We start from the raw sequence: 17166 nt of genomic DNA on the forward strand, positions 1-17166 counted from the left end.
AAGAGAAAACCAAAGGGGAAAACCTGCCATTTATCTAAATCCATGGCCAGGCTGGAGACAGAATCCATGAGTCCTGATAAACCTCTAGCCATTGCTTTTGGGAAGTGATACATCTCCTTTGTCAGCCCCCTTGTACAGTGACTTGGCAACACACAGAACAAAAGAATATAGTCACCCCCTATGCTATTAAATGGACATCGATCCATTCTCCATATTGCCTTTTCAGGCTTGTCTGATACCCACCAGCTTAATCAATGCTAGTTTGATGTCACTTGTGATCTTACAGTATTCTTCAGACACTGGTTGTAGATGGTTTGGGAGTAAGCAGGATAGAGACAAGCAGTAGCTTAGGGCAGGGTAACCAGCTACCACTGCAGCTGCACAACTGCACTGGAAGCAGCAGCAATGAAGAGTCAATGCTGCCCCTGTGCATGGCTGCTGCACCAGGCACTCCAGACATGTCATTATGTCTCTAGAAGCAGGAGCAAGGACTTGGCAAACAGGAGATCTTTATTTAGATCATCTATTTGAATCTTGTTTTGTATCTGTATATTTTAAAGGAAGACTTTTCATTTTGATTTCCATTACTTGGCACTTATTAAAAACATACTGATAAATATAGCCTTTAGATTACATTTAATACTTCTCCTCTGTAACCAAAACTATTAGTGTTGTACCCGTAATTGGGTCAAGTGGATGAGTTACCTAAAGTAGCTTTGAGGCAAGCTTTGTTTTATTTAAAAGAGAAAGAAAAACTTAGAGCATACTCACAACATCCAATATAGCATGTTCAAGCCTTGTTACCTCTTATGCGCAATTTCTAAGGACACCCTTACAGATGCCTGGAGAAGATCAGCTAAGCCTTCAGTTCTGCAGCACCCACAAAGCTTAAGTTATCTGTTCCCCCAGCAGTATGCTTCTATGGGAACCCGAAGATCTGCACACTTTGCTCCAATTTCATCCCAAATTTATTCGCATTCAAGCAGAATTTAGAACCAAATTTGGATTAACTTTTCTTGTGATTGGCTAAGTGGCTATTCTACCTGTGGTTAGGAGACCTTAACCGCATTGAGCAGCTAAGTTCATATTGTATCTTGTTGTGGTTAAAAATTTGTCAAGCCACCTTGAGCTTCTGCCTTGTTGGGCCAGCTGCCCTAAGCTTCTGCCTTGTTGAGCCAGCCGCTCACCTTTTGACACCGTTTTGTGGTTTGCAGCACAGGTGTTTTATTATCTTGACAATGTCATGAAACCACGTCTCCCTGTTTCAGCAGCTCAGTAGCAACCATGCAGTCAGAACACTTAGGTTTCTCTTTTGTCAACTTCATGTCTGTTTTCTGTGCTGTCAGCACAATCGAGCATATGAGTACCACAATTAGTTACCTAAAACAGATGCCTTTAAGCCGTTAAAAAGCTGAACATACATTTATTTACATTCTCAATTGTTTACATTTGTATTATGCTGGAAAATGGAGATTGCTGTACTTTTCTTCACTAAATGATTATTAATTTTGTAGTCATAACTTATGACTACAAGCTATTTGGATGGGAACTGGAATTCAACTAAAAATGCACAAAAACATTTTTTTAAATTACTTTGACCTTACATTTAAAGCTAATTTATGAAACTTATCCATAGTAAGGAAACTAAAGTGATTTTTTTTGGTTACCACTTTCTTCAATATCTTAGAACTAATAAATTTCATCCTCCTTTACTAAGTCTTTATTCATAGAGGGAGGAAAGAAGCATTGCTGGTTTTTCAACTCCTAATTGGTATCTTAGTTTTGAGCTTGTTCAAATTCAATGACCAATAAACTGTAGTTAAGAAAATATAGCCTATGTATAGTTACAGATGCAAAACAATGGTTTAGCTTAGCATTTCAATAAACTAGGCAGTGCTGAACTAGTGATTTCCAGCCATTCAGAGGTTTGATTTTCTTTAAGACTTCAGCTAATGAATTAAACAATGTAAAGCATCTAAGTTTGAATTATAATAAATGTAAGATTTAACCTATCTTTATAATTTTGAATAGGTATTTAAATTGTTTTATTTAAATATATTATTTAAATAGATATTTTAAATAACTGTTTTTTTTATCTACCATGACTAATATGCCAGGTAGATTGATCTCAGAAGCCTCTGGGAAGGCACTTAATCCATAAAGCTTCCATTGTACATATACTAGATAGTATCTGGTCTCTCGTGGGTCAGATCAGCAATCCTAATTAGCTGAGCTGGCACAAGGGACTCCTGGTTTCCAAAGTTTCCCTTTAATAGGCACTGACAGACTTAAAATAACAAAAGCAGCACTTTACCAGAAAAGAAAGTGCATTACTTTGACCCAGCTCCCGTTTCTATATAGATTGGGCACTTCAGCAGGCCTTTTTGGTGCTTTTAATAGCTGATTCAATCAGCTATTAGATAAAAGTGTCAAAACACCCTGCTGAAGTGCCTGACATTGGGTAAGCTGGGTCAAAGTAACACAGTGCCTCTTCTGGGCATGGGCTGCACTTGGTGCAGGGACACACTGGGATGAAAGTAAAGTGCTGGTTTGGGTTTTTTTCCCACATCTGTATGCATGGGCCTTGATAAACATCAGAATCCCTTTGAGCTTGTCCATTCAGTCCAGCGTTCTGGCCTGGCCCTTGCTGGTCACCAGCACCATCTGTTTTGGAGGGCCATGCTAGAAACACCTTCTCTAACAGCCTGCTCATTCACCTTCCCATCTTCTCCTCCCTAGCTATGTGGTTTTCCCCAATAGATTTTAGGATGCGTCACCCTGCAGCTGATGTAACAGCTTTGTCTATCAAGTTGAACTGGGTTCAGCATTGTTTCCCCATAACAGCGTGTGTCCCTCTTGCTGGGCCTGTTTTATGTTTCCATTGACTCCAACAAAAAGAAAATCTTGAGTACCACAGCATATCATAGAGTAGTGGTTCTCAACCTTTTTTGTACCGGGACCCATTCGCAAAGATTGATGGCTTGTCCTGACTTGCACGCCTTGGTCCTGCTGGTGCCTGACCTACAATGCCCCACCCTGCCACAGCTTCTGCACTCAGCCCCACCTAGCCTCCTTCCCACAGTGCCGGTGGGCACCTGCTCGGCCTCACGTACCCATCCCCACCCACCCCAATAGTCCCCAAGCCCCACTCCCATACACTTACCTTCATCCGGCTGCTGGGGCTGCTCCCACAGTGCTGCCTGGCTGCACACTGGCTATGCCCCAGGCAGCCATTTGCAGGGCTGGAAAGCTGCCAGCCCGCAAGGGGAAACCCGCAGTTGCATGTTTTTCTGGCACTTGCTCGCAACCCTTTGAAATATCCTTGCAATCCACTTTTGGGTCATGACCCATGGATTGAGAAACACTGCCATAAAGGATGGCCTATCACACTTCACTGCCGTTCTCTACTCTTGCAAGAAAGTGAGAAAAGGTCATCCATATCAGTCTCTACATGAAAGGTGATGGTAGGCATGGGGGCTTCCACTTTGGACAGCAGAGTAGCCTATGTTTTTCTCTCTTGCAACTTTGTAGTTTTTCATGAGGTGACTTGTATCTCTGGCAGAAACAATGGTTTTGATGTCTTAGAAAACCCGTGTATATATGTAAGTGGTAAATGTCTGCAGCTAAAACTTGAGTTCTGCCAGCAGAGCTTTGTTGCATAGACCAGACATCAGCTGTATCTGACAAGGAAAAGGGCAAAGGTGATTTTTTTTTCAGCACAGCTTGGGGGACAGAAGATCAGGGTCTGTCTGTTCCACTGACACTGTATTGGTAACTTGATTAGTTGCTGTACCTTAGTTCCCCACCTGGAAAATGTGGTTAATAACCATTCATTTTCCCGTCTGTACAGATACAGAGCTGAATCTGGCCTAGTAGCAGAGCTTCCAGATAGGACTGTCTGCCCCACCGTTCTGCAAATGGGCAAGAATCTTACTGTATACATCACTAAAAACACAGTACATTTGCTCCCTAAACAGAAGAGACAGAACCAGAAGGGAACAAAGCTGCACCGGGAACAACCCCACTGGAAGCTACACATGCTGGCTGGGGCCAGACTGAGTCAGCAGGCACATATGGAAGCACAGCACAAGCTGCCTCTACAGAAGTGGGTGGGCCTCAGCCCCATGAATCACCATGGGAGCAGCCGCAGGCAGATCCAGTCAGTTGGTTGGCTGTATCTGGCCTGCAGACTGTATTTTGCCCATCCCTGGTTTAGAACCTGCGACTCCTGGTTCTGAGCGTTTAGCATATCAAGCTTCCAGTTTCAACTCCATCTTCTCAAGATTGTCTGAGAGAGAATTCCACCAGCTGCAGAAAGCAAGATCCACAATATTCTTTAACAGATGCCTGGAGAGGGAGGAAAGTGTAGAGCAGCAATAGCCAAGAGATCCAAGCTCTTCAGACAGCAGGGTCAAAAAAGCAAAACTATTTCATGAATATTCTGCTATACTCAAGAGCACTGTACACACAGGTATACATCTAGATCTAGAGTAGCAGTGTGCTGGGATGTGCTCAGTAATGTCAGTGTCTAAATGCGTAATCCAGAAACAAGTCTGAGATCCCTTTAGAGACAGTATGGTACACAGAATCGTGCCTGGAAACTGTTCTCCTGTTTATCTAGTGTTGATCTACCCAGTGGGCACTGATCTTTGCTGGGAGCCCTAAGCAAAGTTTCTGGGCTGAGTTTCAGCCCAAAGAGTCAGTTTTGGAGAAACAAATAAGAACAAACATCTGGAATGAGCATTCCCCATGTAACATGACAGATGTGACCCCTACAGAAATGGCACACACCAGGGAAGGTGCTGCAGGAAGACTGTCTAATGGCAGAGAAGAGGGACAAGGAGATAACAGAAGCCAGCCTTTCCTCTTGGACTCTACTTTATTTGGTAAAACTCTGAAACCAACAGCTGATTTAGCTTTCCAGGCCCTTCCTCCCTGAGTGACCCATGAATCCTGTGGGGGGCTGCAGTGGGTAGGGGGGAGAGGAGAGAGAGAGAGTCCTTCTCCACCCTCTCAACTTCACTACCCACACAAACAGGCACCTCTGCAAGCTGACACAGGTGTTCCCCTGGTCACCCCAGTACCAGAGATGACCCTCCAGCCAAGGGGTAGGCAATTATTTGGGCCCAAGGGCCACATATGGAGTTTTGATCAGCTGTTATGGGCTGTGTCAGCACTGCCACCCCCACCAACAACTGACCAAAACTCCCTATGGGGCTGTGGGTGGGTGGGAGCAGTGTTCAGGAGTGAAGTGAGAGTGGTGGGAGGGACTGGGATCAGATGCCCCTGCCCTGTAGGGTGTGAAAGGGGGCCTGTGCCTCTGTGTATGTCTGTGTGTGGAGGTAGGGGGGAGATGCCTAGGTCCCAGGAGCCTGCTGTGGTTGGGGAGGGATGAGGTAGGGGGCACACACAGAGCTGCCCTGGGCAGTGTCCATGCTGCCCCTGTGGCACTCCACATGGGGCCAAACCCCACCTGCTCTCACCGGGGCAGCCTGCACTGTGCTTACACTGGTGCCCACAACCTGGGCAGGTGCTGCTCTGAGCCCCCTGCCTCCATTTCCAGAATCTGGAGCCCCACACCCACCAGGAGTGGCATGGTACAGTGCGGCAGAAGCGAAAGCTGCTGCTGAAGGCAGGGGGCGCAGAAGTTGTAGGGCCCAGAACAGCACATGGCTGGCTGCTGCTACCCTGGGAACAGCCTGCTGGAAGCTGCTCTGCTCCTACCCCAGTACACGGGGCTCTGGCTCCATCTCCAGGGACAGCAGCCAGGAGCTGAAGCCAGAGCCCCGGTGCTAGAGCAGGAGCCACCCAGTTGAAGCTGCTCACCCACCCACCTGGAATGGTGCGGCACAGCAGTGTGGTGCAGCAGGGGCAGGAGCAGCTTCTGGTGGGCTGTATCCAGTGCAGCTGCAGCCAGGCGGGTGCTTCTCTGCACCCCACAACCTCCAGCAGCAGCTACTCCTCCCACTCTTGTCCCACTGTGCTGTGCTACTCCCAGCAGGTGTGTGGGGCTCTGGCTCCAGATCCTGGCTTTCTTCCACCCGAAAGTGGCTGGGAGTTGAAACTGGAGCCTCCCGCACTGGGGTAGGAGCTGCCCAGCTGAAACTGCCCACTTGGTGTTGCAGGGGGGATGAAAAGCAGGAGCCTCTGCTGGAGGCAGGGAGCACAGAGCAGCACTCAGCTGCAGCCACACCAGGAATAATTCCAGCAGAAGCTGTGCATTTGCCATAGCCTGAGCTAGTGGGCACCAGCAGGAGCCTGGTGCGAGTGGGCAGGGCACGGCACGGCCCCAAGTGGAGAACTGCTGGGGCATCCATGGGCCATATCCAGCCTGTGGGTTGTATTTTGTCCACCCGTTCCAGTCCCACCACAGGCCCCAATGGAGACAGAGACAGCTGTCACTTCAAAAACACAATAAATGCAACCCTCCCTCCCAAATAAAAAGATACTAAGGATAACAGTGAATGGGTAAATCATGGGGGAATTTAGGCAGCAACACCCCAGAAGCCAAGCACTAGCAATTTACCCAAAAGGAGCAATCTGCCATCACAAGCCTGGGGTTGGGAGCTCAGATCCACAGGATTGGTGAGTCCAAGCAGGAAATGACATGGCGTCTGCCCAATATTGCATCCCCAAACCCTTTGCAAGATGACTTCAGGTCAGAGAGGTTTCCTTACTTCCACCCAGGCAAGTAACCACAGCCTCTGGTGTCACAGTGCAACTGGAGAGGGGCCTCTGGCTGCAGGTGGGAAAAGACTCCATTTTTCTACACGGAGGAAGGTGCTAGGGGACAACTCCAAAATCCTACTAATGGATCCGAGTCAACTCCTCCACAATCTTGATCAGATCATCCACGGTGGCCTCCCTCTTCATGCCGCTGCCATCATCAATCTGCACCAGGGGAAGAAGGTTAGGACACAAGAGACCAGCGCAGCCAGGGGGCGAGGAGGAACAAAGACCTCCAAGGCTGGTACCTTCTGGTAGGGCACAGGGAGGGGGCTCCACACAAAGGTTGAGCAGCAATGTGATTTGCAAGATCCCCTGCTGCTCACCCAGAATTGCCCCAAAGCCCAAGCCTGCCCCTTCCCTCATCCCCCTCTAATCTCACCTGTAGGTTTGCCACAACCTCCTGCATTTTGGGGCGGCTAATGTCCAAGAAGCTTTCAATCAAGTCACCATCAATGAACCCTGTGGCTGGTTCCGTCTTGCGTTCGGTGTGAAATGATCTCCAGGTGCCAGAGTCAAGGAGAAATGCAGCTTGGCATTACACTGACACTATTCAGAATACAACCTTGGCCTACCAGGTACATACACAGCAGCTTTTTCAGCACACACTGTTCTACTTCCAAACCCCAACACGAGTATAGGGTTTGAGTTATATTATGGCAGTCTATTCCTCTTTCTCTCTCTCTCTCTCTCATAAGGGCTATATGCCTAGCACAATGGACTTCCTGATCCCAACTGATGCCTTTGGATATCACTATAATACAATTAATACACAGTGCCTGACTGAAAGATTTCTTCCAAAGTATCAGAATCAAAGCATCTCTCTCTTTCCCTTGGCACCAATGTATTAGGGACACCATCATTTCTCTGGCTGTCCATCAGGCATAAGAAATGCCCCAGAAACTACCAACTCCAAGTGAATGTAGTTTATTCCAGAGGGTCAAAGCATCACCTGAGGAACGGACAAAAATTCCTGGAGCTCTAAAACTCCTGTGGCTGCTTAAAACTAGTCTTGGCTTTGGCTAATTGTTACATATGTCAGCATTCTATAATATGCTACTTCGGTCCCTAACACAGGCTAACACAGTCATGATTTGTGCAGCAGGAAGCATCACAGAGAAGCTCTTTGATCTGCTACTACAGATGGCACTGGGCTGAGTGGGAGCACAGAAAGGATATAAGGAGTGCTCAATCTTGCCCACGCTCTTAATGACCTTATTGAGTCTGTTCTGCATATCCAGGAGGAGGTTGTACCAGCTTTCAGACAGCGAGGTCACCAGCCCTGCAAAGGATGAGAGGGCAATGAGATGGTAACTCCCCAGTGTCAAGTCCTCCCTGGCAGCCCTTAGGCCATCAGAGCTCTTAATAGGTAGGTTCAGTACAGAGCTGCCACTGAATTCAGTGCAGCCACTGGCCAAGCTAGACATGATTTCTTCCAAGCCATACTAGTGCACCAAGATCCCCATGCTACCGATCTCAGCGACAGAGAAAGGGACGTACACCTCACCCTCCCCCAGGTGGGGAGCTGGTGACTGTAGTGCTTTGGCAGGCTCTCCCCTTACCGATCATCCCGTTGACTGTGCCAAAAAGCACTGAGCCCTGTGTTGGTGTGGACGTCTCGCCCAGGTTCTGCATGACCAAGGAACCATGGCAGAAAACATTGACGAACTCCCCAAGATGGAACAGCCCCACCTCCTGCAAGTGCTGGCGCTCCTCATCAGTTGTGGCAGCACTGAAATACAAGACACTCTGCTAGGTAACTGGAGCGAGACAGAGAGAAATGCCCCTTGCCCTCTACCTGTATGATCCTCCCACATCAACACGTATATGATCTCATGGTCACAGCCCCACATGCACACAAGAGAAGTCCCTGCCTACTAGCATCAACCAAGAAGAAGGTGCCATGAGAATCCTTGTCCTCTGCCAGGCACTGCATTACACCCATAGCCAACTTACCTGTCCTTCTGGCACACAAACAGGTTAAAGGCGTTCTCTGCTCCCAAAAAGTTGTCATCATCCAAGATCTCTACAGCGCTCATCCAGTTTGGGTTAAAGTCTCGGGCAATCTTAAAGGGGAATAATGCAAAGCAGGGGAAATAATCAGAAATCCCAGAAACACTGTTCTGCATATTTTTTCTCCGTATCCTAAATGAAGCCCTGCCACCCTACTCAATACCACAGCGGTATTGGCCTGACAGACTGGTTGATAAAGTTATGTGGGAAAGGTTAACATCAGTCCATATCAGAGCTAGAGAAGACCTTTGTACAGATGCACCGGCCCCCCTGGGCAGTACCAACACACTGCTTGTTCAGGGGAGGGACTTCACACCAGTTTCCCCACAGAGATGACTCTTTCTCAAGAGGCCCAGGACAGTGTAGCCTTTGGATTTAAAGAGAGGCTGGTCTCAGGAAAGACCACACGTGAATACAGCCCACAAAGGACATTCCTCAAAGAACAAGGATTTGGGCTAGACAAAAATCACATTGTTTACAAAGGGGTCAGGCCTCTACAAGACATCACTTGCACTACACAGAAGGAAGCCAGGACACCTCTCCCACACCACCACAGGTAGAGATCAAGCATCACCCGAAGCTCCCTCTTCAAGGCCTGTGACAGATTTCCCAAGCAACCTACCTCACAGGGCCAGCAAGAAGTAAAAGGCCAACTTCCCCTCTCCTTCCATCATCCCACAAGCTGCTCTCCAGTCCCCTTGTTGCAAGAGATGACCTAGACTTTCTGTCCTTTGCATCAAAGGTAAAAAGAGCACCCATACCTCCTCAAAGTTTCCCTCCATTGGTTTGTAGGCAAGAAGCAGGACAGAACGCATCAGATCTCCAACCAGAATGAAGTCCCCCTTGGTCTTCACATAGAGCGCCATGATGTTGTTGTAATGGTTACACTCTGTGCGCAGCTCCTTTTCTGCAGTCCACTCATACAAACGGACCTGAGGGAGCAGATGCACAGGCCATGAGCTGGAGACCACAAGGGCACATTGCAGAACACCCACACCAGGGAACACAGGAACACTTTCAACTGGTGAAATGGTCTCCCTCTTCTGGAAGAAGCTCCTCTCCGAGGGCTTACAGGAGTCTTACCGTGCTGTTGATGCTGGCTAAGAGCTTGCCATTGAACTCCACCATAGAATACACAGCACCTTTCACTTCCTTCTCAGCCAGACTCTGCAGCTTTCCTAGAATGCACCAAAAGATTGATTTAGTTACTGTCTCTGTGTGACACTAGACACTCAATGGGACCCTACTCTGTGATACAGGAGCAAAACTCATTTCTCAGACAGTTTGTGAGCAAACTGTACGCTAAGGACAGCAGAGGAGGGACAGATTAAAATTTTTGGGTTAGAGCTTTTGGAAGGGATTGCTATGCCCCGCCAGAAGAGGGTAAGTTATCATAGCTTGAAGTGCAGTTCATAGCAGTATCATCAACCCATAGCTTAAAGATCCTTATGACAAGGCTGTTGATAGTCTCCCACAGCATTCTTGCAAGCCAACTAAGGTAGTACGGGTTGGATGAATGGACTGTAAGGTGACAGAAAGCTGGCTGGATCGTCAAGCTCAACTTGTTGTGATCAATGGCTCGATCTCTAGTTGGTGGCATGTATCAAGTGGAGTGCCTCAGGGGTTGGTCCTGGGGCCAGTTTTGTTCATTATCTTCATTAACCATCTGAGAGGTGGAATGGAGTGAACCCTCAGCAAGTTTGCAGATGACACCAAGCTGGGGAGAGCAGTAGGTACACTGGAAAGTAGGGCTGGGACAGAGAGTAACCTTGACAAATTGAAAGATTGGGCCAAAAGAAATCCCATGAGGTTCAACAAGGACAAGTGCAAAGTCCTGCACTTAGGATGAAACAATCCCATGCACTCGTACAGGCTGGGGACTGACATGAGGGGGCCTGTGAGAAAAAAAAGCAAGGTGCCTGCCACCAGCAACACCCTTGTATTCATGCCCATATGAATCATCTCCCCCAAGCAATGAGAGAACTGATGGAAGATGAAATCCCTCCTAGGAACTAAGGCATCTTGCTCTTACCATCAGAGTAATGGAAGACAACAATACGGCCCTGCTTGGGCTCTGCTTCTTCAGGATACACCATGGCTGTCCCCACGATGAAATATGTGTTGGGGTCCTTACCCAGCTTGCAGGATACCAGGCTTAGGGCATATTCATTCTGCAGGAACTGATGAGCATGCAGCACTGAGTATTGGAAAAGAGAAATTGGGTCATGGCAGGAAGCCTCCCCATGTGTACATCACTGGGGCAGCCTGTTCACATGCTCAACCACAGAGAAAAATGCTGTCCTGGAAACACCTGCCTCATGTCCCACAGGTTCCACACCAGTCTGTCTCTCCAGTGCCTTCACTTAATATCAAGATCTCAGCCTCATGTCCATCCCCTCCTGCAGACTATTCTGTGGTTCCCCAGCTCTTTCCAAGAGAAGCTTTATTACAAGGAAGAGCATAAGATGACCAACCATGACACTACCAAACAAGTCGCAGGGGAAGAGTGCCAATTCGGCAAGTGAGCAGGGATTGGGAGGAGGCAAAGGGTGCATTTGGGATCAATACCTTCAAAGGTGTGCTGGTCTATGATGAGTAGATTGTGCACTTCCACCTCCTCGCCGAAGGAGGTCTCATGTGGGGCAGTGCTGCTAGAGAACAGCTTGCTGGAGCTGACACTGCTGGACAGGGCCTGGGATAGAGAAAAATCAATCATACCTTCATGCTACTTGCCGTTGGGCTGGGGCACTTGAAGAACAGAGGGAACAAACAAAAACAGGAAAGCTCCAAAAGCAAAGCAGAAGCATGGAGACAGACAAAATCTAACCCCTGAGAAATGAGACAGGTCTCTTGCCCAAGTGGGCACCAGGTGTGGGAGAACTGTCCTGTGGGCAAAATCAGGATGCACCAGCTCAGGACAGGATTGGACAGGACAACACAAGAGCACATTCTGTGCATGACTATGGAGGAAGGAAGGGGGTATAACAGCTACTACATGACTCTTCAAAATCCTCTGAAGCAGCAGAAAGGATCTGTTACAACTGATGGGAGAGAAAGGCTCTGGCCTCAGTCATAGGGAGGGAAGAGCTCAAAGTGTAGTGGGTGTAGCAGAACACTTTTGGTGCCTACCACTTCATGGGCCTGAGCAGGCAGCAGAGCATTGCCATGAGGAGAGTCACATGGCCAGCAGGAGGCTGCTCGATTGGAAGGAGGGCCTACCTGCTAGAGAATAAGAGCAGGCCCTGAGCAGTATAGCCAGCAGTTGCTGCACGGAACCAGAGGCAGAGCACTGCCTAGCTGAAGCCGCTGCTCTCAGAACACCTGGATGTCAAGGGTAGGCACTAAGGGGATGGAAAAGGGTCCCAAGAACTAGGGAATGACCTAAAATTACACTGTGCTGGGGTTGAACAGTGTGGTAGGGCTGCTTCCAGGAAATGCTACACCTGTACCTCCCCAGTGAAGGGCAAGTATGGGGTGCCAGGAAGTCTCAGCCCCTGCTGCATCGCAGGTACTCTGTGGAAGGGAAAGGCTAAAAGGAACAGAAAAGCACACGGGCCCGGGCCCACTGAGTGGGGCCTGACACAGGGCCCGGGCCGATTGAATGGGGCCTGGGAAGAGTCCAGGTATGTCGACAGACACCTCAGGTCTGAATGGGCCATAGGCTAAGACTGACAAACACCTGAGAGAGCTATGTCAACAAGCACCTGAGGTCTAAGAGATGTACGGCCCTGCAGCCCCGGTAAGAAGGTGGAACAGTGGCTTACAGCAGTGTAGAGTAGGGCCTTATGGGGCCTGAAGGACTGCATATGGGCTGACTGGAGTAGCAGGAGTTCAGGTCCCAGTGAGGGGGCGTGAGTTGAGGCCCAGGCATGTCTGAGGACACCTGAGGCCAAGTTGGGCCAGTTAAGGGGCTGGGGGAGTAACAGTGGATTTTGGATGCCATCTGTGAAGCAAGGGACACAGTATAAAGGGAGGATCAGAGAGACAAGTATAATGCAGGAGGCTGCCCATTTTATGCCCCAATGCCTAGGGCATTATTACGTCTGGTATCATTATATTAAGGCGTGGCAGGAAAGACAAGGCAAACTGCCCTAGACAGATGGGCAGGCTGACATTGTGACTGGCCTCAAGACAGCCCCTTGTTACAGTGGGGATGAGAGATTGAAGGGGCAAAGTCTGGCAAAACCTAGGTGATCAAAGGAGCAGGACTAAGAGAATAGGACTGTTTGTGTCAGATAGGCCAGGTGTGCCAGAGATGGAACAATTTAAAGATGCAGAAGGATCTAGCCACCAGCTCACCCAGCCAAGAGTCTACCCATCAGAGGAAACTTACTACTCCACCTGCTTCCCACATTGCCCTGGGGAGACCATGAACTTAAGGCCTGAGATGATCAGACTACTAAGCAAGATACATACTGGCTTGGGCAGCCTCAGTACCAAAAATCCAGTTTCAGCAACCCAGCTCCCTAAGACCACAGGGCTTCCAAAAGCTTCCTCTCACCTGGGTGCTGGCACTGGGTCTAAGTGCGGTGGTGCCCCCGCTGGCATCCTGCACCTCAATGCGACTTGAGAGTACACCAAAGCACTGAGACACCTCCTGGTAGCAGATCTTCCTACAGGAAAAATAAAGCAACTGGTGAGAAGGAGAAACTCAGTGAGAGGGAAAGGGACAACTGACCCTCCTGGGACAGTTAGTCAGTCACTTGAGGAGAGCATTTTGTTCCCTTCTTCCCTTATTTCCCTGGTTGCTCTCTGAACTTCAGCTGCCAAGCCCACTTCCATACCTTACGATAAAAGCAGTCTGCAGAGCTCACCTCTTTCCTCAGAGGAGTCATATCTCACCTCTCCTCTTCATGTACAGGGCTCAGACCTCAAAACCTCACTGCTTACCTGGGAGATTCATACAGGGGAACTGTACGGATATGCAGCTTCTGGATCTCGTCAATGGTGCCGATTGTCAGGGTGCTGTTGTTGGCCAATGCCAGGCTGTAAGGGGTGGAGACTGTCAACAAGGGGCCTTGTAAGGCAAATACCCATGGAGGAGGGATCCCTCAACTCCAAGGAGTCTGGGGCTATAGGACTCCTCCCCACTTTGATGATTACAGGAGAACTGCAATAACAACTGAGCACTGATCTCTCAGCACTAAGGATTATCCCCATCCCTTGAACAAGCAAGAGAATTTAAGCCTAACAAGGGGAGGCATAGGCAAGTAATGGTGAGTGTGAGACCATCTGGAAAACAGGGGAGAGGGTCTTCTGCCTAGCATCTCTGGAGAAGCTGGGACTGGTGTTGTTACACGTAAGTGATGAAGTGGAAAGGGTGAGTTGACAGCACTGTAGATGAGCTTCTCCTTTCCATTCTCCACTGAACTGCACACCAACCTGGGGAGACAGCACTCCCCAAATGGGCTGTGACTCTACCACCTTTGCATCACTAGCTCAGATAAAAGAAAGTTGCTGGGCCCCTTCAAGGATCCAAAAGCCCCTCCCCCCCAGCATGCAAGAGAGGCACCATCTACCTGTCAGGGTACCCATCCGAGTTGAGGGGGCACATGTAGTTCACTTCCTTGAGGTTGACATTGGAGAAGACCAGCTTGTGGTTGCTGCTGTAGATCACGGTGGGGCGATCAGAGCAGGCAAAGACATTGGTGGTGGAGAGAGAACGGAAGGTCCTTAGGACAGTGGGCTGGGTACCTAAGGTCACCTTCTTACGGTCACTCAGCAACCCTACAGAAAAGAATCAACTCTTGTTGGGATCAGTCCTTCCAAAGTGGGGAGGGAGCAGGAGCTTTCAGATGCAAGGTGACAGCATGGTTCAGCTGTGATGTATGCTGGCAGGCAGAGACCCATCCAGAGCCAGCGACACCCGAGTTAGCCTGCTGCTGGCAAAAGGCAACTGTCAAAGGGTCTGCCATAATCCAGACATCCTAGGAGTCCAGTGAGGGCCTCTAAGGAAGGGCAACTCCCTCCTTCAAAGAACAGACCACAGAAGCTACTTTTCTACTGCAACAGGAACCTAAATGACTCTGAAGGTCCTGGCAAAACAATCAGCTCTTCAGATTGCTCAGAGATTTCAGAGTTGTTACCAAAAGGCAATGCCGTCTTACCTGAATGTCACATTAGCGAACACGAAAGAGAAGAGGGACTAGGACAAGCGAAAGGGTTTGGAAGAGAAAGGAGTGTTAAAAGCAGCCACGGCAGAGGCAGACAATTATTTTGGGCCGAGGGCCATTTACGGAGTTTTGGCAAGCTGTCGAAGGCCGCACGGATAGCCCCACTCCTTGACAGGTGCCCTGCCCCCTGGCTGCCATCTTGTGACTAGAAGTCCCGCCCCCTAGCCCCTGATTTTTGCCACCAGAAGTCCCTCCCCTTGCCCCCAGAAGTACTCATTTCAGTTTTGCTGTCTTGGTACCAGAAAAATACCAAATTATATTCTAAAAAGCAAACATCTACAACATTCATTAATTTGATTTCAAAAAATATTTTTGTCCTGATTTACATGCATTTGTGTAGTGCACAGAGGTGACTGCACAATAGCTTAAAATGAAGTCTTTCGCTTGTATATTAATGGGGGACATGGGAAGTGGGTATAGGTTTGTAGGGGGCTGTGGGTGTGTGGCAGAAGGGGTGTCAGGGTCTGCATGTATGGCAGTGTGAGGAGGGGTGTGGGTGCATATGTATGGTGGGGTATGTGTGTGGAACTCACCCCACAAATCCACACACCCCCACCCACACACCCCCACCCGCTGGAGCGGCACAGGCCCTGTGTTCCTGCAGTCAAGCAATACAGCTGGGAGCTACGTGGTGCTGGAGCAGTGCACAGGCAGGGAAGCAGGGAAATGGCTGGGGGGGTGGGGGGGGTTGCTCCTGAGTCTTGCTGCTGTCTTCCCATGGTTCCTACTGCCCCTGGCTCCTGTCATCTTTAACAGCAAGGAGCAGATAAATATTTTCTAAATTTTTTAGATGCCCCACGAGCTAGATAGAATGGCCTGGCTGGCTTTAGTTTGCCCACCCCTGAGCCAAGGTAAGATCTGATCAACTGCATCCCCACACAGTGTAGGCTAGGAGGGGCTATGTACTCACCAGTCTCGAGGCTGAGCCCAAAGTAGAAAAGAGCCCCATCACCCAGGGCACAGAGAAGATAATGACTGCTCTCAAAGGTGGTCATCAGAATGGAGCGGGGAATGATCTCTGCAAGGGGAGAAGGACACAGAAGGCTCCATAAGCATCATGTTAGCATCACTCACTGCTCTCAATGCAGAACACTGGCAAGGGGGGGGCCTACCTCCTCCCAGCATCTCCTTGTGCAGCAGCTCAAACGAAGGCAGCTTTAAGATACGGGCAGAGATGTCAGTCCACAAGCCAATGGCACACAGAGGGGACATGCCGTTTGCGTCCCCCAAGGGCGTGATATCCAAGCAGGCCACTTCATGTTCCATTTCTGTGCAGCTAACACAAAGGAAAGAAACAGACTTGTCAATACTAGACCATGGGGTCAGAGGAACCTGGACTTGGGGAAGGGGAAAAAAAAAATCTTACCCACCTTATCTGGCTGAGTTCCTGTGGATGGATCTCCAGATAATACAGTGCTCGCCCCACAGCCACCACCACCTGGCTGCTGTTACAGGAAGCCACGCTGATGTTCTTTCCATTGGGCTCTTTCCATTCACTCACCAGGGCTTTGGGCTCTTGGCTTACCAGCCGCACAGAAGCGGATGTGATCTGCAGAGGCAAAAAACATACTCTGCTAAAACAAGGGCACTTAAGCCACCTCCTTCCTCTCCATTCCCCCTGCATGACACAACTCAGTCCAAACGGAAAATCTTCCCCCTCCCCCCACCTCCCAGCTGGGAACATATTCTATTACAGGGGTGAGCAACTATTTCAGTTGGATGGAAGCTTAACAAGTTTTGGTGAGCTGTCCAGGACTCAACAGTACACCCCTTGTCAAAGGGCTGGGCTTAGCAGTGTGACAAGTGCCCTCCCCCTGGTCAACATCTTGGGACGTTTCCCTTACCCCAGAAGTATTCTGGGGGGGTGTGGGAGGGGGGAAGCATAGTTCCCATCTTGGAACCAGAAGTCCCATCCTGTCACATGGTCCATGACATAAGCCCCACCTGACAGTCCTACTCACTGCCATGTTGGTCCCAGAGTCTCCTGCCCCCTGACATCACAAGGTCCACCCCTTGACTGAGAAACACTACCCCTCCATAGGGCCTGCCCTGAAGATGCATGGGGCTCCAGAAGTTCTGCCCTTGATGCCACAAGGCACAGACACAACCCATCAGGTAGAAAGGGGTTGTGACCCCTCTGACTACCTGCCCCATCACCCTCAACCAATCAGTGGAGGTTTCAGACCACAGCAAGAACAACACCAAACCAATCAAGTCGAGGTTCATGCACAAAATGTTTCAGAAGAAATCATTT

General features: G+C 49.2%; 1 protein-coding gene across 1 annotated transcript in view; it reads right to left on the reverse strand.

The window, feature by feature from the left end:
- Positions 1-4860: 4860 nt before the first annotated feature.
- Positions 4861-17166, reverse strand: part of DDB1 (damage specific DNA binding protein 1) — a 30407-nt gene continuing 18101 nt past the window's right edge. The window contains exons 13-27 of the mRNA XM_090032236.1: positions 16283-16461; positions 16025-16188; positions 15823-15930; positions 14259-14466; positions 13630-13725; positions 13241-13352; positions 11308-11431; positions 10772-10936; positions 9823-9917; positions 9501-9671; positions 8683-8792; positions 8289-8458; positions 7906-8008; positions 7109-7232; positions 4861-6891 (exon numbers count right to left, since the gene is read on the reverse strand). Of these exons, the coding sequence (XP_089888362.1) occupies positions 6808-6891; positions 7109-7232; positions 7906-8008; positions 8289-8458; positions 8683-8792; positions 9501-9671; positions 9823-9917; positions 10772-10936; positions 11308-11431; positions 13241-13352; positions 13630-13725; positions 14259-14466; positions 15823-15930; positions 16025-16188; positions 16283-16461 (2013 nt within the window). The 3' untranslated portion in view covers positions 4861-6807. The remainder of the gene's footprint in view (positions 6892-7108; positions 7233-7905; positions 8009-8288; positions 8459-8682; positions 8793-9500; positions 9672-9822; positions 9918-10771; positions 10937-11307; positions 11432-13240; positions 13353-13629; positions 13726-14258; positions 14467-15822; positions 15931-16024; positions 16189-16282; positions 16462-17166) is intronic.

This window comes from Crocodylus siamensis, chromosome 2, assembly GCF_052110815.1.
Source record: "Crocodylus siamensis isolate JL-2025a chromosome 2, ASM5211081v1, whole genome shotgun sequence".
Classification (NCBI taxonomy): Eukaryota; Metazoa; Chordata; order Crocodylia; family Crocodylidae; genus Crocodylus; species Crocodylus siamensis.